Source organism: Pelodiscus sinensis, chromosome 1 (genome assembly GCF_052426305.1).
Source record: "Pelodiscus sinensis isolate ZL-2025 chromosome 1, ASM5242630v1, whole genome shotgun sequence".
Taxonomy (NCBI): Eukaryota; Metazoa; Chordata; order Testudines; family Trionychidae; genus Pelodiscus; species Pelodiscus sinensis.
This window is the reverse complement of record NC_143052.1, coordinates 107629458-107656176: the sequence shown is the minus strand read 5'-3', so window position 1 is coordinate 107656176 and position 26719 is coordinate 107629458. Positions and strand designations below refer to the sequence as shown.

The 26719-nt window shown below is 41.9% G+C and overlaps 1 protein-coding gene across 3 annotated transcripts in view; it reads left to right on the top strand.

The window, feature by feature from the left end:
* The window catches only part of BICD1 (BICD cargo adaptor 1), a 229157-nt gene that overhangs the window by 164997 nt on the left and 37441 nt on the right, over nt 1-26719 (top strand). For 2 of the 3 annotated variants that reach the window (XM_006114397.5, XM_006114395.5), the window contains exons 4-7: nt 487-924; nt 10278-11372; nt 15404-15555; nt 24836-25043. In XM_006114397.5, the coding sequence (XP_006114459.1) occupies nt 487-924; nt 10278-11372; nt 15404-15555; nt 24836-25043 (1893 nt within the window). Of the gene's footprint in view, nt 1-486; nt 925-10277; nt 11373-15403; nt 15556-24835; nt 25154-26086; nt 26278-26719 lie in introns of all 3 variants that reach the window. The other variant, XM_075940436.2, reaches the window with a different exon arrangement.

Sequence of the window (26719 nt, the reverse complement as noted above, 5' to 3'; positions counted from 1 at the left end):
AATTACATGCACGGATCTTGGGGATACTCAAGCTCGGAAAGGACTGTCATAGTTCCCACCTGAAGAGAATCTATTCACAAATATTTGTATTTGTTACAGCACTTCACTTTTAATGATCCTGAATACCGTAAAGAGGAGAAAATATCTGAATATTTTGACTGACTTAAAAATAGCAATATTTTTGTATCAAATTTTCTCTGTGTCTGGACTCAAAACTCAGAAAATAGTTTTGATCTACAAGATGAAATTCCATAAGAGATTAGTCCTGCATATACTTACATTTATGAAATCATGTATTATGTACTCCTTGATGTTTTATTATCAGATTTTTTTGGCATTTGGAAAAAGAATCCATGAAAAATGATTAGTTTCACAATTATAGGATTTAAAAAATACCTCTCTGATTACTCAATCAGGCTAATAAATGGCAGGTTTTTAAGCCCCAAGTTTTAGTGTTATGAATGTTCTTTGTCTTGTCTAATTCAGGTTGAATATGAAGGTTTAAAGCACGAAATTAAACGATTTGAGGAGGAGACAGTATTGCTTAATAGCCAGCTAGAAGATGCCATTCGATTGAAGGAGATTGCTGAACATCAGCTGGAGGAAGTCCTGGAGACATTAAAAAATGAAAGGGAGCAAAAGAACAATCTGAGGAAGGAACTCTCCCAATATATCAACCTCAATGATAGTATGTACAGTAACCACATTAATATATCGGTAGATGGCCTAAAGTTTGCTGAGGATGGGAGCGAACCGAATAATGATGACAAAATGAATGGGCATCTTCATGGGCCTCTTGTGAAACTGAATGGAGATTACCGGACTCCCACCGTTAGGAAAGGTGAATCTCTGCACCCCGTCTCTGATCTCTTCAGTGAGCTCAACATATCAGAAATGCAGAAGTTGAAACAGCAACTTGTGCAGGTAAGAGCTCAGCTTTTTCACCTCATTACACCAGTCTGCAACGCTAACGACTGATTAACTTGTTCATGTTCATATTCCCCATGATGTATTTTCTCTGAACTTTGCTTGCTCCCTAGGACAATGTTTCTTAAACTGTGTTCGATGGCACACCAGTGTGCTGCAAGGCAGTCAGAGGTGTGCCATGAAGAACAATGGAATTCAAAATGGCCACCCTTAAAGGGACAGGTGACCTTTTTTTTCCTCAATAACTTTCCTCTGACCCTTTTTTTTCCCCCCTCAATAACTTCCCCCCCCAACCCTTTTTCTCCCTTATCTTTTTTTTCCCCTCAACAAAAAATCCTTGGTGTTCCCCATAAAAAAAAAATTGTTTAGTGTTCTTTGGTCTTCAAAAGTTTAAGAAACACTGCCCTAGGAGTTTTCTAATTTCCAGATTTCAGGGGGGGGGGGGGGAGTTCAGTTGAGAAAATGGGGTATGTTGTGAAATAATAAAAAACTAGAGGATGAGAAGAGAAAGGGATGTGGCAGACCCACCCAAACTGGTGGTAAATTCTACGGTTAGATTTTACTAAGCAAGCCAGTCACAAATGTGTGTCCCTGGATCACTGTATTAGTTTTACCAAGAAGTCACATACAGCCCCATCAGCAGTCCAGCCCAGAGAAACTGCACTTTATGATGTCAGGTGATTAAAATCAAAACGGCCAAACAATAGGTTCTTCCAGTCCCAAAAGAACAGTCACTTACCCCAGATCATTGAATACTTCAGGATCTCACCAAAAACAGAACCGGAATCCAATCTTTAGTAGGGATGTGAAGAAGAAGCCGCCTCCCCATAGCAGCCAGCTCCTGCTGAGCCCCACCCTGCCCCTCCTCCCACACACAGGGCTGTTCCACACCCCCAGCTTGGGGGGAGAGAGGGAGTGGAGTGGGATCCTGCTTACTCTATTAACCAGGATTTAACATCCCTAATCCTTGGTAAACTCAACTAAAAATGTGTTAATTCAGAAAAAGTAGTAAGAGTTATTAAAAGGTCTAAGCTGATAAGAAACATTAGTCTCAGTTCAGAATCTGAGTCCAGCCGAGGTATTATGACTATTAATTCTCCATAAGTCTCTTACCGCTATATCAATTGTGTAGCTGAAGTCAAAATAGTTTATTTCAGCTTTTTGGCACTGTCTACACAGCAGGAAGTCAAAGGAAGGACACTCTCCCTTCAACTTCCCTTACTCCTTGGGAAATGAGGGTTACAGGAGTCAGAGTAAGAAGTCCTGCAGCTCGCCATTATTTTGAAATAATGGCTTACAGCGTAGACACACATTTTGTTATTTCAGAATAACGTCAGTTATTCCGAAATAACACCTCTATGTAGATGTGCCCTTAGGGTCCTCCCACAAGTGTCTCAGGGTTATCCCAAAGTAGATTTGAGGAGCTCCGTCTTGAATTTAGAATAAGCCCCCTGATGGCATCTGGAAAGATCAGTGTTGTTGGATGAGTCCCATAAATCCATATTTATAGCAGTCTGACCTAAACAACCATTTGACAGGTGTCTTCCTAGAAGGACAGTCTCAGCATCGATTCTGACGAAGAACAGATACTCCTAATGGCCTCGCTATGAAAACTGAACGCTTCAGCCCTAAGGTTTTGGTGTTGAATATTCAGTGTGATAGCCACCAAATCTTTATTTTTACATTTAAATGCTAAATACATGCTCTTGATCTAATCACAATTTATGAAAGCTGCTCTGTAACAGTTGCATACATAATGTAAAGGCAAATGCAAAATATGAAAAGTTAGTTTGGTTACACTGGTACCTTCTTAAGAGGATGTAAGTAAACATAGACAAGTGCAATTTAGTATCTACTCTTGATTCTTACCAACACAAGTGACCTGCTTGTATTTGGAAGCCCCATTAACATTCCTTCAGTATTAACATGCAGCAAATTAGCCTGATTACCTGGCAGTTCCTCTTTCCTTTAAGATCACACTCAGGTGAATTGGCCTGTTAATTTTATCCAGAGCTGGTTTACCAGTCTCAAAGAAAAAATACAGGATGATCAGAGGACCCATTTTAAAGGAACAGTCCCGTATTTAACCCCTCCTGTAGATGTGGCAACTTTTTCTTAAGAAAACAGGCAAATTACCCTGTATTTCTCTCCTCTCTCTGTCCCACTCCACCCTTATCAGTAATGGTGGGCCCTGTGAGCCAGATCCCTGCTCAAGAGCAGCCTTCCCACCAGTGATGAATGGGAAGGTCCAGCGGTCAACGCTGGGGGGAATTGTGCAAGACTGGTGGCTGCGTGTGGGGTTGGGTGCTCCCCCTGCTAGTCCATCAGCACAGTCCCCACTGTGTGCCAGTTCTCCACCAGCAGGACCTTGCCCTATCCCGTTTCCAGCCTGCATTGGCTGTGCACTGCGAGCTTCTGTGCCAGTTACATGACATGGCCTGTAGCCAGTTACATGACATGATGCCTCTGCTGCTCACCCATCACCCTTTACGTGCTCCCCCTCTCGCTGCCCTCTCCCTGCTTTGCATCTTTGCCTCCCTAGCCCAACTGCTCCTCCATATCCCCACCGGCGGGACTCATCCAGCTCCCAGTGCTCTACAGCAAACTAGTCCCTGGTCACAGTGTTCAGCCTGTGCAAGACTTTGGCACATGAAGGCCTCAGCATCTCCTTGCCAGTGCCGGGAGCCAGAGGATTTTGGGCTTTCCTGCATCCAGCCGAGCATCCAACCCAGAGAGTGCCAGGCAGGTCAGCTGGTTTCCCACTCCCATGTGAGAGAGGTGTACAGGAGTGTGTATGTGTCACCCTCCCCGTGTGTGTGGATAGGAGGGAAAAATGGGTGCATGTGTGTTACTTCTCCCTGTGTGAACCCTAAAGCCTTAGAGATAAGAAGGTAAGTGAAAATAATCCAACTACACAGTATTTCTTTTTAGCAGGGGCTCGGTCAACCTGATGCTAATTTGAATGTTTGTACTGCATAGCTCTGATTGGTTACTGTTGAACTCACTTGAATATAAGTAATTTTACTGGTTGTCCCCTATTCAGCGCAGGGCAGTGGTTCTCTAACTTTTTGGCCCATGGACCATCTGAATTAGTGTAAGTCTTTCCATGGACCCCCAGTTGCTAATGGACACTCACCGTTAATTACATAATTATATCCAAGCCATTTTGCTAGTGCTACAGCTAGGGAGACCAGTTTAATTTAAATTATTATACAGATTAAATGTTTTAACTTTCTCATGTTAGTTTATCTTCATTTTAAATAAAGTAAAATATTATGTCCAACACAAAAGGTTTCAGTGTTTCCTTTATTTATGGCAGGGGTGGGGAATCTGTTTTGGATCAGAGGCCACTGACCCTCTGAAAAATCAGTTGGGGACCACACATGTGAGAAGCAAAAAACTCTTCCAAAAAGACCCAACCCTCACTGATATGGCCCCCAACACAGCGCTTGCCTGGGGTGGTAGAGCAAGCAGCCAGGTCCCAGCCCCCAGCGTGGCTATTAGAGTGATGCCATTTTTGGCATCCTTCCTGTGCACCACCTGTAAGGTGGCCACAGACCACACTTTAAGAATCACTGGCATAGGGAAATGCGGTCACCCAAAGCAAATATAACCTCTTTTTTAAAAGTGGAACTGTAACAGGACATCACTCACCTCATGCGAGTGGCCCCCGTTGGCCGAGTACCTGTGTCTGCACTCCCTGCTGTGGCAGCCCTCCTGCAACCCAGCTCTCCAGCCCTGTCTAAGCCTTCGGAGCTCCAAGGAGGAACTGCCTCACTTTGACCCAACAGCTTCTTTTTAACAAGCTTGCTGGGCCCTGATTGGTCATGTCCTTTGTGCCACTCTAGCTTTCCCAGAGGACTTCCCTATGGTTTGCTGGGCCTGGCCCACCCCATCACAGGAACAAAGAAGAGGGAGTTGCCTTTTGGAGATTTGCAGCCTGGAGCTGGCTTGCTAAATGAGCTAACCAGAGACAGCTGGTGCAGGGAAGGTACCTCAAGCAGTTGGCTCCTTGTAAGAGAGCTGACATTTGTTTGAGGGGGCTGCCTTTGGGAAGGTTACAGGGGATTCAGCTTTGAGCAGGACTGCTGAAAGATGAATCATAGGGCTGGTTACCCCTTAAGAACTCATTAACAAAGAACTCTGTGGAGAACCTTTTTGGTCCACCAAAGTTCTGAGTGAAGAGCCATTCCCCAGGACAGATTGTTGGGACTCTGAGTTTTACTTCTGAGTTATTTTTCTGAATAAACCCAGACCCCATTAAGGGTGGTGATGGGATGAGCAAATGTGGAGTCTCTGGAAAAGGGCCTGGAAGAGGGAGAATAAAGGACAAGGTAGGGCAAAGGCAGAACACCACAAGAAGGCACATAGGGCAGGTATAGTTAGATTTTAGGGGAAACTTTATAACTATAAGAGTAGTTAAGCATTGGAACAGACCTCCAAGGGAGGTTGTGCAATCCCCATAGTTGCAGGTAGGACAAACACCTGCCAGAGATGCTCTAGGTTTACTTGGCCCTGCCTCAGCAGAGGGGACTGACCTTGATAACCACTCAAGGTCCCTTTCAGCTCCACATTTCTATGGTTCTATGACACTCACTTTTTCTAGACCATTTTTGGCACTAGGATCCAGCTCCTCTTGTGGAATAAATTAGAGCCCCATTCTGATCCCATTACAATGGTTCAGTAGCACCTTACTCCCATTTACTTCAGCGAGACTACCTGTGGGCCAAGGTGCTAGTCAGTGCAAGTAAGGGTATCTGAAATAGTCCTTAGTGTATGTAGACTCTGTTCTGTTTCAGTCAACTGGAGTTTTTGCCATTTAGCTGAGGAAAGATTTGGCATTCAACTAAGAACAAAAGGGAAGAAAAGTTCCTCTTGTTGAATACTTACCCTACAAAGAGCTCTTGGGGTTGGAGACAGAACACAATGTTGCATTCCATATTAAAATCCCCTGCTGATGCACTCTGTGTATAGAATACCACTGAGGAGCATAGTATCTCTTCCTGAAAAGCTTCTTCTGAAAGAAGCTTGCAGTCTAGATGTAGCCTATGGGTCACACAAATTAAATATAAGGAATTTGTCCGCAAAGTTTCTTCATGTTGAACACGGGGATTTGGCAGTGTCTCTTCACAGTGTTATATTCATGAAAGCATGTAACAAAGTTTTGTGTGAACACCTTCAACTTCCTCCAAAGAGTGTGTATTTTAGCTCTTTGAAATTTCTGTCCACCACAGCAATTTTATTTGCCCTGTTTTCAAAAGTAAGCACACCTACCAAAATATTGGTTAAGGCAGATACGATCCCTCCTGCAGCTTTGGGGCTGGATTCCCTCATGCCCCTTGGCAGGCCAGCTTTGATGGGTGCAGAGGAGACCATGTCACCACTTGTATTCCTAGAATGAAAACAAGACACAACTTCTAAACATGGTGGGTCACATGGCTCCCCCCCACCCCTCCGCCCCACAGTTCCCAGCAAAGTTCCATGCCATAATTAAAATGTTAGCGATGGTTAATGGCAAAGGTGTCTTTTCTGTTTTGGGAGAGAAGAGTTATCCACTTCCTTTTCAGAATCCTGTGATTCCCTCCACTAATTTATTGTCCATATTCCTAAGGCCCTGCACCATAGCCACCTTTCTTCTAGGTAAAGAGGATTAGACAAATCTTCCTTCAGACCTGCTAACTCTTTTTTATCAAACATGTTGTCCGGTGAACAACCTTCAGGGCATTTTCCCTTTCTGACCTTCTCCTTCCGCTTCAGTAGCACTTCCAGTGCTTTTCCGCCCAGAGAACCAAGAAAATGAGACGTCAGGATCCATCATTGAAGTTTCCTGTTTAGTAGTTCCTCACATTTCCCACTGTCAATGTGTGAATAAATTTCTCTTGTTAACAAAGTAAGCAATGATAAATTTGGTTCCGATAGGTCAACGCAAACCACTGATGTGCACTGGGGGAAAAAAGCCCCCAAATCTGAAATCCTTGTGAAGAAGTATGAAGCATAAAACACCACAGCTCAGTTTTTCAGTTTGTTTTAGATAGTGATAAAGTTAGTTAGTGGAACTACTAATTTAGTTGTCCCCACACCTCCTAATTAGACTGAAATATACACCCTATTTCTAGAAGGATGCTGTGGGTGGAAGTAAAAACATGGCAGAGTATAAAAAGTGAAATACAAATGCTGTACTTAGAAACAGCAAAAAGTCATTATTATTCAGGAATTTGCTTTTGCTTTGTTTTTAAGCATGCATTAGTCACTTTAAGACTCAGTAACATATTTATGCCATCTAATGTTATGCAACTAATTAGAATACATTTACATTGATTCCATAGATGTCTTTACATTTTTAATTGGAATACTAGGTGAGAAGATGGGGTCCAGACCCACTACTTCTAACACTATCCCTTTGTACCTGCAAACAGATAATCCTTTACATGAAGGCTCTCCCTTTATTTTGCCAGTCTCAACATTTTCAAGATAAACCATTTTTCCAGAGCTGATTTGTGTTCATCAGAGTTATCATAAAGATTCTCATTCATTTCCTTCACAATAGAAGATATCTGCATTGAACAGTAATGTGGTACGAGTCAGTTGTTTTAGGAAGAGCTGGCACTTTAAGGAGGTTGTTACTCAGTCTCATCTGTGCCAGGTTCAGTCCATCTTGCTAGATGAATGGAATGGGGTGAGGAGAATGCAACTATGCACCAGGCCTTCTAGGGGACATGATGAAAGTTTCAGTTCAGTCAGGAGAGAGACTCCTGGGAGAGTCGACGTGGGAGGCCAGTGTTCTATTAAAGAATCATAGAAGATGGGGGTTGGAAGAGACTTCGGGAGGTTAACCAGTCCAGCCCCCTGCTCAAAGCAGGACCAACCCCAACTGAAGAGTGGTGGTTCAGTGAAAACTAGGCTGAGGAAGAGAGAGACTTGCAGGGCGCAAGGACAGCTAGGAAGAAAATCTCAGCAGGAATTGGACTAGGAACCCTACACCAAGAGAATTAACCAGAAGGCTGGTCAGAAGTTCTCTGCTGTAAATTGCTGGGTTTTTTTAATAAACCAGACTGTCAAAAAAAGGAGGTATAGAGCACAAACCCTCTCAGCATGAAGTCTGATTAACAAGAGGGAAAGGGGAAATTGGGGCAGGGCGGAGCTGAAAACCGAACTGAAGAAGATCCTGCTACAGCCATGGAATTTGACTGATCTCCAGAGTTGTCTTCTAGTCGTCATTGTCAAGTCCAAGTCGAGTCTCAAGTCACTACAGTTCAAGTCTCAAGTCCCTAAAGTCACTTTCAAGTCGAGTCTCAAGTCTTAATTTAAAAAATGTCAAGTCACTTTTGTACAAGCCATCAATATCGGCATTTTTGGACAATTTTTTCACCAAGTTGATTTAACAAAATTAGCAAGTCTCAAGTTGAGTCTCAAGTCACAAACAGTGAACCCAAGTTGAGTCTCAAGTCGAGTCACCTAGGCAACTTAAGTCGGACTCGAGTTCAAGACGTGGGACTCGAGTCAACAACTCTGCTAACCTCTTCAGCAGCCTTAGATTACAGTGGGGACTAAATGCTAACAGAAATGCAGCTCTGTATGTCCGAAGATGTGGATGTGCTGTTTGTGACATAATACAGAAATGAGGAAAACAGTAATAATGTTTGGTCCCAATTTTTCTGCTTAAATAAAGAAAGAGACATCTTCTCCCTTCCACTTGCACACACAAGATTTACGGCCAGATTTTAAACGTGGTTTTAGAGTGGTTTCTGGTTTTCCACTTACAATTTTGGGTCTGCTATTGGCTGGAAGGAATAGACTCATAATCTTTTACCTTCCTTTGTATCACCAGTTCTGATCTGGATGGAGACACACAGGAAACATTAAACTTTGGTTTTTTTTATTTATGACCATCTGAATCTGAATGGACCAAACTACTAACAACTAACCTGGTTCCCTCGGTTTAAGAAGTTCTGTATTAATTCTCCCACCTGCTGGGGGAATAGCCATTCTCCATGGCACCGGATACTTTTTAACCGCCAGATTCTTCTATGGAAACCTAGGACAGAATTAATATAGCTCAGAGCCCGTGGCCACACAGCTCTTGCTTTTGCTTCTCCCAGGAAGGAGGTGATGTGGCCCAAACATTTCATAGCACATGTACAGATTGCTGGCTTTTGATTGATACCATCTGTGTCTACCCCCAGGTTTGTAATAGTTTGTTAGTTTCCAGGATCTGCTGCAAGGACTACTTTTTCTTTCTTGTCTTTGAGGAGATGAGTGTTGGGTCTGGTACATAGTGGTGGATTGGACATCTGGGGATTATGTGTGTGCTGTAATTTCTATTTACGTAGTTGCTTCATGACTTCATTTGAACTGGGAGAATTTTTGCATCTGTTTAATGTATTTTTTTTCAGATTGTCATGGATACCTAGAGCACCGAGAAAGTGCTTTTCATTACTGTTGGTAAAAAGCCAAATATATAAATAATGATGGTGAAAGAAAGCCAGAGTTTTTCACTGAAAATCCTAATAAATGTATACATGTAGGAGAGAAATGTATGTGTATCATTTTGATGTATTATATCAGGAAGTAAGCTGAATAATGTGTGGTGGCTGTTTAAAATTCAAAGAATATATTTTGGGGAAATCTGGTGTTTAGAGACACACCAGTCACTGCCAATTTAGGTGATTTAGCAGAAGTGCTAGGGAAGTGCGTAGCTCTTGATGAAAGAGCACTAATAATAGGAAATAATGAACACCTGTCATTATGCTATTGCAAATGGCAGCAGGCATTGACATTGTCAGATACTCTAGGAGGTGTAAATGTGTACCTACCATGTCATTTTAAAATTAATGGCTGATGTGTCTAAATCCCCTTGGAGGCTTTGAAAACCACAACTAGGTTACCTAGTTGTAGGGAAACATGCTATTGGCAATGTTTGGTGGCTAGCACACAAGCAAATGAAGACTGAGAGTTGGCCCATACAGAGCCTGCAGAGCACCATTTAAAGTAGGAGCACATGGATACCCTGCCCTGCCTGACCTTCTCTTCCCCTCTTGGCACCTACTGTTAACCTGACTCTCCTGGCTCATGACCCCTTCCATCCACTCCCTCCAAATCTGAGCAAATGGAATTGCAAGCTGATGCAGAGGGTTGCAGTGCCACTCGCATTTGCCCCAGGAGAACCCTGTGTCATGACAGATTTGGAGCCAGGACGAATCTGAGCAAGAGGCACACATGGTCAGAGCCCCACTAGGGTTTGGCCTGGCCAAAAAGTTGGGCCGGGGCAAAAGGCATCATGGCCTAAGGGTCTAGATTTCTTAGTTTCATTTCTTTGTCAAATGTTAATGTTCTTCATTCAATCATTCTAGGTGGAGAGAGAAAAAGGTATTCTCCTAGCCAACCTCCAAGAGTCCCAAACGCAGCTAGAACACACAAAGGGAGCCCTGACTGAGCAACACGAGCGGGTCCACCGGCTCACAGAGCATGTCAATGCCATGAGGGGACTGCAGAGCAACAAGGAGCTGAAAGTAGAGCTGGACTGTGAGAAGGGCCGAGACTCCGGTGAGGAAGCGCATGACTATGAAGTGGACATCAATGGCCTGGAGATTCTTGAGTGTAAATATAAAGTGGCCGTTACAGAAGTGATCGACCTTAAAGCCGAAATAAAGGCCTTAAAGGAGAAATACAATAAATGTGTAGAAAACTACACTGAAGAAAAGGTGAAGTATGAGAGCAGGATCCAGCGGTATGATGAGCAGGTGACGAACCTGGAAAAATCAACTAAGGAAAGTTATGAAAAAATGGTTCACATGGAAAAAGAGTTGCAAAGGATGACGAGTGTCGCGAATGAAAACCATAATACCCTCAACACAGCCCAGGATGAGCTGGTAACATTTAGTGAGGAGTTGGCCCAGCTCTATCACCATGTATGTCTGTGTAATAATGAAACGCCTAATAGGGTCATGTTGGACTATTACAGGCAAAGTAGAGTCACCCGAAGTGGGAGCCTGAAGGGACCTGATGATCCCAGGGGGCTCCTGTCTCCACGGCTCGCTAGGAGAGGAACGGCATCTCCGGTAGAAGCCAGGACCCCAACTGAGCAGGTTTCGAAAGAGAACATGGAGGCTGGCAAAGAACAAAGTCCAACCAAGACACCTACGATTTCTCCTGTCATCACGGCCCCTCCTTCATCTCCTGTCTCTGACACCAGTGACATACGCAAAGAGCCAATGAATATCTACAACCTAAATGCCATAATACGGGACCAAATCAAGCACCTGCAGAAGGCTGTAGACCGGTCACTGCAACTGTCACGTCAGCGTGCGGCAGCACGTGAACTGGTGCCTATGATTGATAAGGACAAGGAGGCCTTAATGGAAGAGATACTGAAACTGAAGTCCCTGCTGAGTACAAAACGGGAGCAGATAGCAACCCTGAGGGCAGTGTTGAAAGCCAACAAACAGGTGAGTAACCATGTTGTCATTCTGTGGTGATCAGTATTTTCATAGCTGATTTATGTGCCTTTCAAATAGGGATCTTCGATAGCACATCTCCTCACCCAGGGAGCACAGGGTAAATCTGGTCAATTAAAAAACCCACCCTTTCTCCCAGAGCTCTGGGCTATACAGCTTTGCATAACTTTTCCCTAGTGAAAGAGCCTTACGCAGCCATGCTCTAAACATCTATTTACTAGCCACACACACAAAATACACATGCCCCGCACAGCTATTATTACGCTCCCGATGTACAGACAAACTTAATCGGATGGCCAGTCAGGAGCTTTTCATCTGGGAGTCCCAGTGATGTTTCTGCACCAGGTTGTGCAGCAGGGTCAGAGTTCTAGAGGCTTGTTGCTGAACAGCAGTCTGAAAATGGTTCCCAAAGAGCATTGTTCTTCATTACATTAAAAAGGTAAAACAAGCTACCTTCCTTGAATGTTACTATACCTGTTACATTATTCAGTACCCCAAATAACAAAAGTTAACCAATCACACACTGGCAGCTATGTTTTGCTCAAATCTTTGTTTACATTTTAAAGCCCAGTTATACTTTATTTATGACCTTCTTTGTTTGTGCTGATTGTCAGCATACAAGGGTCGGAGCTTATCTTATCTCCTTTACCATTTGTTGGGGTCTTTCTGTATCGTCACTGAACTTTTCAGCGCCTGGATGTCTCTACTTTATAACCCTGGGTGATATAACTCTTCTTAGGGGCATTCCTGAGGTGGGGGTGCCTTAGCAGCACAGAACTTTTTCTCTTAATTTTATTGGTGAAATCCTGGAGTGTAACCCAAGGTTAATCAAGACTAGTTTAGCATGGGGGTGAATTAGGTCTCAGGCCAACAATGTGCTTAACTTTAAGCCGGTGAATAATGGGGAGCATATTACTCTCTTCTTACCCTCATTCAACTCTTTAGAAACAAAATGCAGGATTTATGCAGGGCTGGATTACCCAATAGGCAGACTAAGCACGTGCTTAGGGCACCAGCAAAACAAGGGCACCAAAAAAATAATAATGAGATTTTATGGTATGTATTGTTTTTATTTTGAATTACATGGGGGGGGGGAACCATAATCTTTTCAGTGCTTAGGACCGCTAAAAATCATAATCCAGCCCAGGATTTATGGTTTGTGTTATTGTTTACGTAATGGCGTTACACAGTAAATTTAGGAAACATGGGTGCTATCTAGTGGCCACCAAGTAGCACTGTAACTTTATTCTTAAAAAAGAAAACCGCATCATGTTGCCAAAAGAAACAATGCAGTGTTTCACTACCATTTTTTGCTAAATTGGCATTATAACTGGTAGTTCCTTGAAAAAATGTAAACAGTACTTCCATCTCTTAACCTGTATTGTGCTTAATTCTCTTCACTGTACAGTAATTGATCTGACTGAAGGAAAACAACCAAGGAACCGACCGTATTGAACTTGAAATCTAGTGAATTTCCAAAAGATGATTTAAAAGTCGCTTCAGGTTTTAAAACCATTGCACTCTCCTCTGATGGTCCCATTCCAATCTTTGTGATTTTTACAATTGCATTTTTCCTATTATTCTTTTCTCTGTTCCTATGTGAAAGATTCACAAAAATAACTGGGGAACTGACACATGTACACTGTAATAGAAACACTACAGAATTAACAACACACTAACAAAAGTGTGTGAATTAACTAAATACTAACCAAAGTGCTTTCAGATTCACAAAGTAAAAGTACTGGAAAAATATAAAAGAAAAAATGTTTCTTAATATGTTCGTTACAGTAATGTTAAGTGATACTTGTAACACTATAAAAATGCAAATCTGTAATTTTCTTAATCTCTTAAAATTATTTTAAGTAATGAATAAAACTGACAAACAATGGCAAGCAAACAAGACACAAAGATAACATGAAAATTAGATCAGGCCTGAAACAAGAAAGAAAATGAGTAGGGTGGCGGGGGGAAGAAAGAGGCAGAATATAGAGTAGGATAACTTCATAACTTCTTCCCTAGACTTTCTCTTAAGTAATCATTATCATTTACACAATTGGTTGGTTGTTAAAATTTTCAGAAGAATGTGAAGAGATAAGATTCTGTGACATGGAAGAGTATAACTGCTGATTTGTACAGTCTTAATGCTTCAGGCCGATTGAATCCAATAGTTTTTAAGTTTACTGTGTCCATTCATGGCTTCCTTCTTTCTAAGGAGAATAGTTTTTTAAATCTTTTTTGAAAAAAAAATGTATTGCATTAAAGAAGTCTGACTGTTTTTTACTTGAGAGGCGCACAAGATGGGTGAGGTAATATGTTATATTGGTCCAGCATCTGTTGGTGGAAGTGGAAGGCATGGCCGGCTTTAGAAAGTGTGGGGCCCAATTTGAACAATTTGGTTGAGCAAAAAAAAAAATGTCACACAAAAAATCCCCAGCCACCTCCCTCGCCAAACCCTGGAGGTAGCTAACACCCTCTCCTCCCCCGTGGCACAGGAAAACCCTGCGCTCAACTCACACCTCCTGCGGCGCAGACAGCCTCTGCATTCTTCCTCCGGGGCATTACTCCTCAGGAGTAAGCAGGAGTTACCTGCCTTCCCCTCGCCCTGCTGCCACTGCCTTCTGCCTCTATATCAGAGGCAGCAGAGCAGAGGGCAGGGGGTGAGGGCTCCTTGGGAGCTGGTGCTAGCAGGAAGCCAGCTTAAAATTTAAGAAGGTACACGTTTACCAAAACAAAAAACAAAAAAAGCCCCACAATGCGTTTTAACATCCTTAATGTGAAGTGGGCAATTGGCATCTCTGTAGTGGTAGAAGAATGGAGGGTCAGCAGGCAGCAGAGGTGTTACAAATTGTTTTAATGAACCATAAAACAACTTCGTCTGTGAAGTCCATTGGTTTTAGTGTCCAGCAGTTATGAATTCAGGATTCCCGGCTTGTTTTTTGAAGTTGTAGTGTAGGTTGTCTTTGAGGACAAAGATTGAAAGATCAGACATGAAGTAATTAATTTGTGTTTGCCCATGGGGTGATATGAAATTTTTGTCTTTTATAATTTTTCTGTGTGAATTCTTTTCAGAGCATAGTCATTGTTTGGTTTCACCCACCTAATTATTGTGTTAGAAGTGGTACTGTACCTTTAATGATAGGTATGTGTAGGACCCATGGTCTTCAAAGGAATGTTGTGGGGATAGTCATCATCATAAGAGTGGAGATATGTCTGCAAGTTTTGAATCTATTTCTGTGACAGGGTCTGGTGCCACTTTGAGGTGATGTGTCCCCTGGTTTGTAGTAAGCTTGCTTCTGCTGATGAACTTGATCAGGATGTGGGGTTGTTTAATGGCCAGAAGACGGGGGGTTGGGAAAAACAATTTTCAGGATGTGGTCCTCATCAAATATAGATTATAACTGTTTGCTGATACCTCATATGGGTTGTAGTGTGGGTTTGTGAGTGACAAAAAGGGTTTTTTGGAGAGTTGGTTTCCTGTATTGAAGCAGGTTCTCCTCAGGTATTTAGGTGGCCCATTCCATGATGAAATCTACTTCTCTGGTAGAATGTGCTTGTTTGGTGAAGACTGTTTTAAGTGTGTATTCCAGACTTTCTCCTCAGAGCATATTCTTAGCCATCTAAGTACTTTGCAATAGCTAACAGATTTCATGGTGCATTCAGGGTGGTTACTGGATATATGAATGTAAATGTGGTGGTCCATGGATTTCTTTTATATAGATCACCTCACAGTTCCATCGCTGAAGCTGATTGTGGTATCCAGGAGGTTGATGCTGGTGTGGGAATGTTCTAGAGAGAGTTTCATGGATGTGTGGTTGTCACTGAAGTTGCGGTGGGAATTTGTGAGAGTTTAGGATATCTGTCCAGAAGATGAAACTATCATCAGTGTATCTCATGTATATCATTGGTTTTATGTGAATAATGGGGGAAACCAGAAACGAAATCATAACCTGGCATCTTAGCTGTTATCAAATTCCCATCTCAGAGGCATATATTCCTTGCCCCTCCCCTCTCCTCTTTTTCAGACAGCTGAAGTGGCACTGGCCAATCTGAAGAATAAATATGAGAATGAAAAATCAATGGTGACTGAAACCATGACCAAACTGCGAAATGAATTAAAGGCTTTGAAAGAAGATGCAGCAACTTTCTCATCCTTGAGAGCATGGTTTGCAACAAGGTAAGGGAAACTGCTTCATAGTCGTCTTACATGCTCAGTAGTTGAAAGGTAAGTATATGATGTGAGTGAGAGAACATTCTCACCTACATGTATTTCTTCTTATGCTCTTGATGTGCTAATATGTGGATACCAGAACTACTTTTCTCAGTAAGACACACAAGGTGGGTGGGGTAATATATTTTACTGGAGCAACTTCTGTTGGTGGAAGGGACAAGCTCTATTTCAGCAGTGGCAGAGTTTTGTTGGATGAAGATGAATGAAGTTTGTAATGCAGACACTGCATCATTTTCAAGCTTCCAAATGGCACCAGGCTGCATACCTCTGAAAATAATGCTTACAAGTGGAAATGCCAGTAGAGCCTTGGGTGAAGAGTTATAAATATCTATATTAGAGCCCTCTACATTTGGATTTATACTCTGTTTTTTGAAGTGGACAATAACAGTTAGATTTATGTGACTTTTTCACATTCAGAAAAGGCACATGGTGATTCTGCCATGCAAACAGCTTCACATGGCTAAACTCCATCTTTGACCTTGCCATATGGTTTATTATTTGCCACTGAAAAAAATCTATAATTCCCCCTCAGTAAGGCTCTGCTATAACCCAGCCATGAAAATTATCAAGTTACTGCAATTTCTCATTGCACTGTAAATTATTATTTCCTACAGCTGTTGGTAGTTCATTTATTATCTTCTCATTCATAGGTTTAAAAATGTCACACACCTTCTGCAGTTTTTTCCTCACTTCTTCCCAACAGAGTGGTAATTAATTACATCTTGTCTTTTTGGTTTTTGCTAAAGAGAACTTTTCCTTTGTAGCTGATTTCTTTAAGGTGACCTGCAAATAATTATTTGCGAAAGATCCAGCAGCTGCAGCAATATGTGCTGAATTTGCCCAAGTGACCAAGGAAAGAGAGAGATTCAGCACTTTATGGGATTAAATCACCCTACTTTCCCCCTCTCTTCTCACACCCCATTGACTTCTGGCTCCTGATTCATCTAGTGTCCTAGCCTAACCTTATTACATGCACAGTTTCATACGGGAACTTTTCTATAGTAATTAGGAGTCAGATCAGCAGCTCCTTTTGAGTGAAACTTCACTGATATGAAGATAGTTTCTCCCAGAGTGCATAGTTTTGTGTAGGTTTAAAAAAATCTGTTTATGAATCTTTTAAAAAAACCCACATGTTGTGAGGGATACATTGATGAAGGCCATTCAACTCTGCAGCAGGGTCCTGAGGAAGGGTGTTGCATCAGTGGTATGAAGCAGACTGTTTATCATGTGGTACACGATGAGCCAGTAATCCGCTATGTGGCTGAACTTCGGACAGTTTGAAATAAGGAAGGTACTTTTAAGTTGTTGTTGGTTTACTGAATACACACCTCTCTATCCCGCTTGGGATACTAAAAGTATATTTTTAAACACTGCAGCTTTCCAAGGATGATTCAACATGTGTTGGAGACAGTAGAAGTTTTTCTACTGACTTCACTGGGTTTGTAACAGGCCATTAAAGAATACAGATATTCTTGTAGGTCATCTTTAAAATACTGACTGACCATAAATAATAAAAGTGACAAACAGGTTTCCAACAAAAATAAGAAAAAGAGCAAATTACAGATTCTAGAATTATCTTCCTGTTTTAGAATATGGTTGATTAAAAGACTATTTATTACTAAAAAAAGCTGCCCACATAAATCTCATGCTTATTGATAAGGAAATAAACCCCTATGCTGTGATATGAATTATGCCCTTTTGCATTAAGTTCCTGAGAAAGTTCTCATGGACGTACTCTTCACACCTCTCTTGTTTTTAAGACTATCCTCTTTTCCCATTTACGCCTAAGATGCTAATCCTCTTTTCATTGCACCATTTGAGGACCATGTACCATTAAGGTTTGCCTTGCATAGAGCACAGTATCTGGCACATATAGCTGCAGCTTTTCTTCTTTAACAGTATCAAGGTGCATTAAGATGTGACTTAAAAAACGCCTCAAGGGCAGCTGAGCTGGGGGATGGTGAATCCAAGTGGGGCATGATTCTGGGTTTAGGTTCCTAAAAGACCAGTTAGGCCTTTAAGCCCTTTTGTGAATCTAGTCCTTTGTAGCTAAACTCAGAAATATGTGAGGCCTATTGCCAAAACTTCACAACCGGCACCCTGCTCTCCATGTGAGAGCCTTTCTGAGGCACAGTGCACTATTTCTTTAGATAGAACAGCACACCAACCCTCTATGAGTCACAGCAATTGCATCTGTGCAGACGACAAGCTTAATCAGTATTCTCATACATACACAAAGGCGATGTCTACACTGCTGGGGGGTTTTTGGCAGAAGATATGCAAATCGCACTCTCATTTGCATATCTTCTGCCGATCCTTTTTGCGGAAGAGGTTTTGCTGCTAAAAAGCCCCATGTAGACAGGGCCATTTGTTGGGGGGGAAAACCCTTTTTCACAGGATCCTGTAACCACGGGGCTATTTAGCATCAAACCTCTTCCACAAAAAGGATTGGCAGAAGATATGCAAATGAGAGCATGATTTGCATATCGTCTGGTGAAAAAAAAACGGCAGTGTAGACATAGCCACAGGGTAGAATTGCACTGGCCACTCAAATAACATTACTTCTACTATTTCTTTGTAGACTCTTGCAAGGCACTAACTATATCCTTTCTAAAATGTTTCATCTGCTGTTCTAGACCATATCCCTTTTCTTCTTTAACAGTTACTAGGCCATGTGGGGTTGTTGTCATAAGAGTCAAAAGTGTTTTCCCCATTTTTTTATTGCTTTTGGACCCTTGTATTTCTTACCATAGAGGGGCCACTGTATTCAAGAAATTGCTTCTCAAGATCAAATGTCTTTTATTAGCATTTTGAGTTTTTCTGTATGCACCTAACTATATAGATTAAAATCAGTAAAATATGGATGACACTATTTTAGCTTGATCTGTTTGGAATGAGGTTCAATATGTCTGTTAGAGATAATCAGAGCCACAAGTAACATCATATAGTGACATGCATCAGTGTTTAAAAATGTCACTGTATGAATTATAGAAGGCAGTGTGGGGTAAGGGTAGTGGTACTGCGGTTTATGCAGTATTTTGTAGGCACAGACAGTCAGAAAAAGTCAGTATGTTTTTAAAATTTCATGGCAGAGCATATTTATCAGTGCATTCATTTTGGTTCTGCCCTGCTAAAAATGCCCCCTCTCTTCTCCTTCCACCCAAAATCTAAGGAATTTTATATTTGTCACATTTTTCACATGATACAGCAAGTTGTCATCCCCTGTTTGGAAGCATTGTGTGCCTAAATAAAAATTACAACTCTAAACAATGTACTATGGGCATCCAATTCAAGAAAAAAAATCTGCTTGAAAAATGGGACAATTTGACATTTTTCTAATTATGATTCTGTCAAAGCATAATCTTGAGCGTGAAAATTCAGTTGTTTAGTTTCATGCTGAAGAAAATTGGAGTGGTCCCTATGGAAACCCTGTATCACATGATCCCTGTTTCTGAGTCCATACCGCAGGAAAAGCATTTATTGAAAGAAGAGTTTAAAATAAATATTTTAAATATTATGAAAATATTAATATAAATTATTTCTTCTGTATTACAGTATTAGGAAGTAGAATATTTTTCCTATATGAAGTACACTTCTGTTTTGTAGGGCAACTTTTATTTATTTGTTCTAGTGCTCAGCTGTAAAAATCAGATATACCATATTTGTGGCAATACAGCAGTTTAAATTCACATCTTGAAGTGGGGAAATAGCAGTCCTGTTCTTCACATGGATGCTAAAGGGGCAGATTCCTCATATTCCCCTTCCAGAAGCACATACTCCCTACAACTCTAGATTTCCCCCACACCCACCCCATATAGGAAGGCTTGATAAAAATCCATTTCCTGTTCAAAGAAGGAGCCGTTTTCCATTGTCTCCTAAGATCCTTGTTATTTTTTACTTTTTTGACCTTTGCATGTATTTTGCAAAATTGAGGGAGTCAGTTAAGTCGGATTGTCGATGTTCAATAAGTGATGAAATATTATGTGGTGATGAATAAGACACGTGATCTCTTAACTGGTCATCGCCAAACTTTCTAAGGTTTGGGTATTTTTCAAAGGTGAGGATGTTTTATAAGTGCAGTTATGTCCTGGGGCACTAGTTGGACTCTATTAAAAGACACTTTCAGCCATAATTCTTTTATAATGGCATTTTTTGTTTGTGAACGTCAATAGGGTGCTCCTGCTGAAGCTTATTCATCGGGGAAGTGATTTGCTGGGGCAATGGACATAGATGGAACTCGGACGGGAGAGTAGAATTTGAGTTCCTATTTATTTCCAGAGGCAGGAATAAATATGCAGGCCAGGATCAGGCTGGAGATGATGAGGTGATCCAATCAAGGAGGATGAGGCCCACTTCTAGCAGCTGATCTGGAGGTGTGAATTCCAAGGGAACAGAAGCTGCTTTTGTAGTTAGCAAGCCATTCACAGTCTTTGTTTAATCCAGAGTTGATTGTGTCCTGATTGTCCTGATCCTGGCCTGCATATTTATTCCTGCCTCTGGAAATTTCCACTACATGCATCTGACGAAGTGGGTCTTTGCCCACGAAAGCTTATGCTCCTACACTTCAGTTAGTCTATAAGGTGCCACAGGACTCCTCGTCGCTTTTGCAGATTCAGACTAACACGGCTACCCCTCTGATATTTATTGCCTGGGCAAGCAACAGCTGATCTAATTTCTGCCAACTGCTGCTGCCCACCTGAGCCAGTTCTCATCCTCAATGCACCCACACAGTCTGCTGCTCCTTCCTGTCTCCCTAGACCTGATACAAGATGCCAGCCCTCTCTACTCCTTCTGAGTCAGTGGCAGAGGGTTTGAGCATCATTCCTATTAAAGCAGTGCGGCAGGCAAACACACATGGAGAAAGCACAGTAATAGACTGGTGCCTTTTTAAAAAAACAAAACCTCAATTTCCACATGCCAAAGCAAACAATATGATGGGAGGAGGTGAGGAAAAAGGGATCTAGTGCGGAAGGAAGTACAGAGGGAAGTACACATCTATCATCACCTTTTTCCTCCTGTAAAAGGAAATAGCTTTCACCTCTGTGGACTTATAGGAAACTTGTAGCACAGTGGTCCCCAACCTTTAGAGGCTCCCGGGCGCCTGGGGGCGGGGCCACTCACGCGCCGGGCACCCGGGGGGTGGGGCCACTCATGTGCCGGGCGTCCGGGGGGGTGGGGCCGCACGTCCTGGGACACGCCAGGGGCGGGGATGCCCTTGCGCCCAGTGCCGGCATGTGCCCCAGGGCTGGGGCCGGAGCCACCTGGGGCCGCCGCCGCCGCCCGAGCCGCACGCCTGGGGCCGGTGCGTGTCGCGCGCCTGGGGCCGGCGCCTACAGTGCTCCGCGTGCCGGGGGCGGGGCTGGCCCAGGTTGTCGGCGGGCGCGCACAAATGCCCCGGCGGGTGCCATGGCGCCCACGGGCACCGCGTTGGGGATCACTGTTGTAGCACATCGGAGATTTAGCAGCCTCAAAAGGCAATCAAAACCTTTGACTTGAATCTTGTTGAGGTGCTTAGCTTTTTTGAACACTGGTTCTTTAAAAAACAAACAAAAAACCAACAACATAGAAACCTATGGGCCATTGTTTCTGAGAGATTATAGCTTACTGTGGATGGTAGTATTCATCAAGGGTACGCCTACACAGCAGCGTTATTTCGGAATAACAGCCGTTATTCCGAAATAACAATGTGAGCATCTACACAGCAATTCCATTATTTCAAAATAAATTCTAAAAAGCAGATGGCTTATTCTAACTTCTGTAAACCTCATTCCATGAGGAATAATGACTATTTTGAAATAGCTATTTTGGAAGAGCAGTACTGTGAATGCTCCACTGCTGCTATTTCAAAAATGTCCCTCCCCAGGGCCATTCAAAGTAATTACTCCCCAGTGCCTTCTGGGTCTCTAAATCGAAGCAGCACATCCACATTAGGGGAGCCTGCCTTGGATTGATTTCAAGGCTCCCCTGTTGGGTAGACCTGCTATTTCGAAATAAGCTATTTCAGAATATTTCAAAATAAATGTGTAGATGTACCCTCAAGTGACTAATTCTCATGCAATTAATTGTCAAGAATGTCTTATTGCTGTTATGAAAATAAGTTTCTGATGTACAGAAAATTATGGATGACTATCAGAAAACTACTTTTATTAGGTCATCAGTGACATGCATTTGAGGTCACAAACTACCAGTAAGGAACCCCCTATTATGTCCAAATCTAAAGCCAATCTATGATGATGTCCTATATGGCAGCGAGAGTGTGTTTGTCTAACTTGGTTTTAATAACATACATCTTCATTAAGCCTTATGTTTAAATAATGATTGCACAGAAACACAGTTTGATAATCTAGTTGTACCTTGCAGATCATGTATACTCTGAGACCTAAGGCCTACTAATTTTATCCCAAAAAGGAAACTGCGTCATTGGCATACAAAAGCAAGGAACTTCTGCTCCTAGTGTTATATACTGCAAGTATTTGTGGTGTTGATTCTAGTAGTTGCATTTTTTTTAAAAAATTCCCCCTGGGATTTAGTTAGAAGTCAAAGTTTCTTTATCTCTTCTTGGGTAAACTAAAGAGTAAAATGGGAGAAGGGAGATACAAGATCGATCAGATTCCAGAGAGTACAAATTTAAATCTGAGATATAAAGGGTACTACAGCCATTCATTTTTCAAATCAATTTAATTTCCAGGATGCTGACATCATGCTAGTGGCGATGTCAAATAGATTTATTAAAACAGCAAACTGCTTCTAGCAAAGACAGGTATCACAGATGACTGTAAGCTAGCCAGCATTTCAGTAATATCTCCTTTCCCCATGGCTTCGACAATCAAATGCAGTCATGCTTGTTAAAGCTTTATAAAAAGCAGATATTTCTGAGGCTATGACTAGTTTACAGTCATTTTGATTCCAATTAAATTTGCTAAAATCACTTGAAAGAGGAGAACAATGTATATATAGATTTAATAATAATTTTCCAAACACTGTGTTCCTGCTTTCTAACTGAAGGGTAAAAGTCATAGACTAAATGGGGTTTCATCATTCAGCTAGCAAGAATTCAGAAAGTTATTGTAAGTCAGACAGTTTGGGTACATCTACACAGCAACATTATTTTGAAATAACGCGTTATTTCAAAATAACTTAGTCCGACTCTACACAGCAGGCAGTTATTTCGAAATAATGTTGAAATACTATCAATCTGGAGGACTTCTTACACCGACTCCTGTAACCCTCATTGTACAAGGAGTAAGGGAAGTTGGAGAAAGAGTGCTTTATTTCAAAATAAGTGCTGTGCAGACACTCCCAATTTCGAAATAAACTATTTCGAAATAAGCTACGCAATTGACATCACTTAATTTGCATTGCTTATTCTGAGTTAAGCCCTGCTGTGTGGACACACCCTTTGAGAGAGAAAATAAAATGGTGGATTGGGTGTTTATTTCCTGTTGATGGTACTATGGGCGGGTCTACACTGGGGAATTATTTCAAAATAACTTCTCTTATTTTGAAATAATAGGGCAAGCATCCACATTACCAAGCCTGTTATTTCGAAATAATGGACTTATTATTTCCAAATAACAACGCCTGCTTGTGAAGAGGAATAAGCTTATTTTGAAATAGTTATTTTGCGAGCTATTATTTCAAAATAACCTGGTAGTGTATACATAGCCTTTGCGAGCTAAATTTATCTCTGTTATACTGATGTGAATCGTAACTTCATCAACTTCAGCAGAATTACTGTGGGAGATATTTCAGTCTTTTTTTTTTTTTGGCCCTTAGTAGAGAAATTGTAGGATTTTGTTATTTAAATGTGTCTTTTTTTGTGGTGAATTAAAATAATTTTTGCCATGAAATTTCTAACATGGTGGTTGCATATTTTAGCATTTTTTAAAAGCATGCTAGAAGCATTTGATGCTGCCGAGAATGAGTGATGCTGCTGTCCCATTCTCGTTATCCAGCAGTTTGATAATCAGTGCAACTAGACTGCATCTAGTAAAAATTCTGACTAGAAAAGAGGCTCCTCATTTAATACAATTAAAGCTCTTTCCCTCCAGCCATGACATCATGTCTTGGCCCAGTGATAGCTTTAGAGGGGTTCAGTATGCAGTCTGACCCAAGGAAGAGAACAACCCCAGCCCTCTCTCACCTCAGAAGCTTGGGGCCAAGTGAGAAGCACCTATCTGTGGCTGCTGCAGCTGCAGTTGGCACAGCTAGGGAAGAGGTGCATGTCTTCCAGCTGGGGTACAGAAAGACACACAGACAAACAGACACATGAACAGACAAACACTCTGAAATATATAGCAAATAGCTGTCCCTTTCTCTACTCCACCCCCTCCTGGCCCAATGGGCTGTCTTGGTCCCCATCTCTGACCCTCTATGGTCATTCTGCAGTATAACCCCCTTATATCAGATCCCTCCCTTCCCATTTTATGAGAAACAATACATTCTGCATGCCTCCCTTTGCCCTGGCACACTCAAACCCTGACCCTGCTTTAAGTTACGATAAGAGGAAGCGGCATACCAAATTTGATGGTTCTAGCTCTTACCTTTTAGGAGGCATTCTTGAACAAAGAGATGGACAGACTGATAGACAGACACACATTTGTAAAATGAGCAAGTGTCCACATCACAAAACCCTACTCACTGCAGTTTGCCTCACTGGCTCCCTTATCGGAAGTCTGGTCAAGGACTGAATGAGTCCAAACACTGAACAACCTCCTGATCCATAAAAATGGCATATATCTTTTGAACAATTAGCACAGGCAAATAATAGATAGCATTTCATCACACAAATATCTGCAATATTGGGTATTAAATGAAAATATTCTTGCTTTTGTCATATTGTTTTGTGTAATAATTTGATTTAGGTGGAATTTATTATTTACGATGCCCTTCAGTTTATGAAAATTATTAGCTGAATTTGCCCACTTCACAGTTGGGCTCAAAATTAGGGATGGCCCGAAACCAAAACCCTAGGGGTGAATTCCTTGGCTGGATCTGAAATCTGAAAAGTTTTCATGAGCTCCATCAGTTCTCTGGATCCAAATTCTCCTGTTGAATTTGTGAGCTTCAAATCCAGATCTGCATCCACATTTTTCTCAGCGTAGTTGGAAGCTAGGTTGAGATTAAGCCTGTTCTAGAGATGAGGTTAGATTGACTTTTAGATTTGCTGTGGTCTGTGTGGGTCGTAGAATGCTTCACTACCCTTCTATTCCATTTGTTTCTCCAGGTGTGATGAGTATGTCATACAGTTGGATGAGATGCAAAGGCAGTTGGCAGCTGCAGAGGATGAGAAGAAGACCTTAAACTCTCTGTTGAAGATGGCTATCCAGCAAAAACTTGCCCTCACCCAGCGACTGGAGGATTTAGAGTTCGATCATGAGCAGTCCCGACGCAGCAAAGGCAAGCTTGGAAAGAGCAAGGACAGCCGCTCTAAAGTAAGTGAGGAAGCATCAGCCACCGTGCCAACCATAGACACTTTCCTCCTGCATAGTCAGGGCCCACAGCAACCAAACTTTCTGGTCAGCAGTGGCACTCAGAGGAAAAGGTATGCATGCAGTGATCTTTATAGTACAGTGCAGTGGCCAGACTTTAGTTAAAGTCAGTCACTGAATTGTAAACAGATTATTTATGATGATGATGATGATGATTTATATTTTGGTTGGGGTGATAGGAGAGGGGAGGATAAAAATAGTGACTGATCAAAACTCAAAGCCTGGCTAAGTGTGTTTCTGGTTTCATCTACCCATAATGTTATCTCCTCCTTTCTAATATAGTTTTCAACTATATTCTGTCAGTGTTTCAGTGCACCTTGTATGTCCTTTTAAAGGTTTTACACATGGCACAATAACCTCCAGAAATGAAGAAAAAAGCTCTGCTATGTGGGCACGTCAATGCTTTTTTCAAAAGCAACACAATCTTTCTGATGTGCTATAGTGCTTGTCTCTGTCTCCTCATGTGTGGGAGAAGGATATGAATGTGTTCACTCTGCTTATTCAAAAGGAATGGCTCCTGTTGATAACCTAAAGCAAATGCTCTAGTTGTTCAAGCCGTGAATTCTGGCGTTGTCTCTTGACTGGCATGCCAAAGCTGTGTAGCTGTGGAGATGTCAGTGGTTCTGACATTGAAAAGAACTCCATTGGAGAAGTGTCTTGGGTGTTAGTACAGGGAAAGGGAATGAACAATCTGGTCTCAATGCAAAGGATAAGAAAATGTTCAGGGAGGCTACTAAGTGCTGACTATAATGAACAAGGAGTGGGAAGATGGGTGGAAAATAAATAAATAAACCTCCTCAAGTGTGAAAAAGAATTTCCAACACAGGGCAACATGTCCTGTTGTGGAAGTGATAGAAGGTGGCAACCCTAGCTGGTTTTACCTGTTACATACATTTAACATAATGTTGTCATTCATGAGACATTTAAAGATAATTAAAGTAAAACTCTTTTGTTTCCATATGTATTTTTCTTGGATCTCCTGCAAGACTATTCTCACCTTCCCTTTGTGATCAGAGCCATCCCAGGACTTCAGGGACACACCTACAGAATATATTAAGATTCCCATTTGATCCCACCTCCACAGAATCATTTCTTCTGAGGGGCCCCCCTTCCATGAGTGAACTCATCCATGGGTACCGTCTCAGCAAGGAAAAAAGGTTAACCGTGGCCATACCAGGTAAACATTTTTTCCTTGGGTGCATGTGGCGCAAAGTGATTAGCAGAATAGGGGACCCCCAAAACTGCATACTATGTAATTTGGACACATTCTGTCAACTTTAAAAGCAAAATGTCCTCTCCTGTGTAATCTGTTGCAGCTGCTGGCAGAACGTCAGCTCCCACATGTACAAAAACTGGTTCTAGATGGTGTGGAACAAGTTCATCTATTTGTAAGTGGAGGCAACTCCCATTTGCATCCACAGGAGTTGCACCCAGTCACACCAGTACTGAGTTTGGCCCAGTGCCTCTTTTGCTAGCCAGTATGAAAATGCAAACTGAAAGTGAGAGAGGAATCAAGAATTCTCATTCCAGCATATAATGGCTGGAAATAGACACAGGCCAAAAGTAGAATCTGTGTCCTGCTTGCACGTGGCTACTCAACAGAGTTTTTGTAATATACT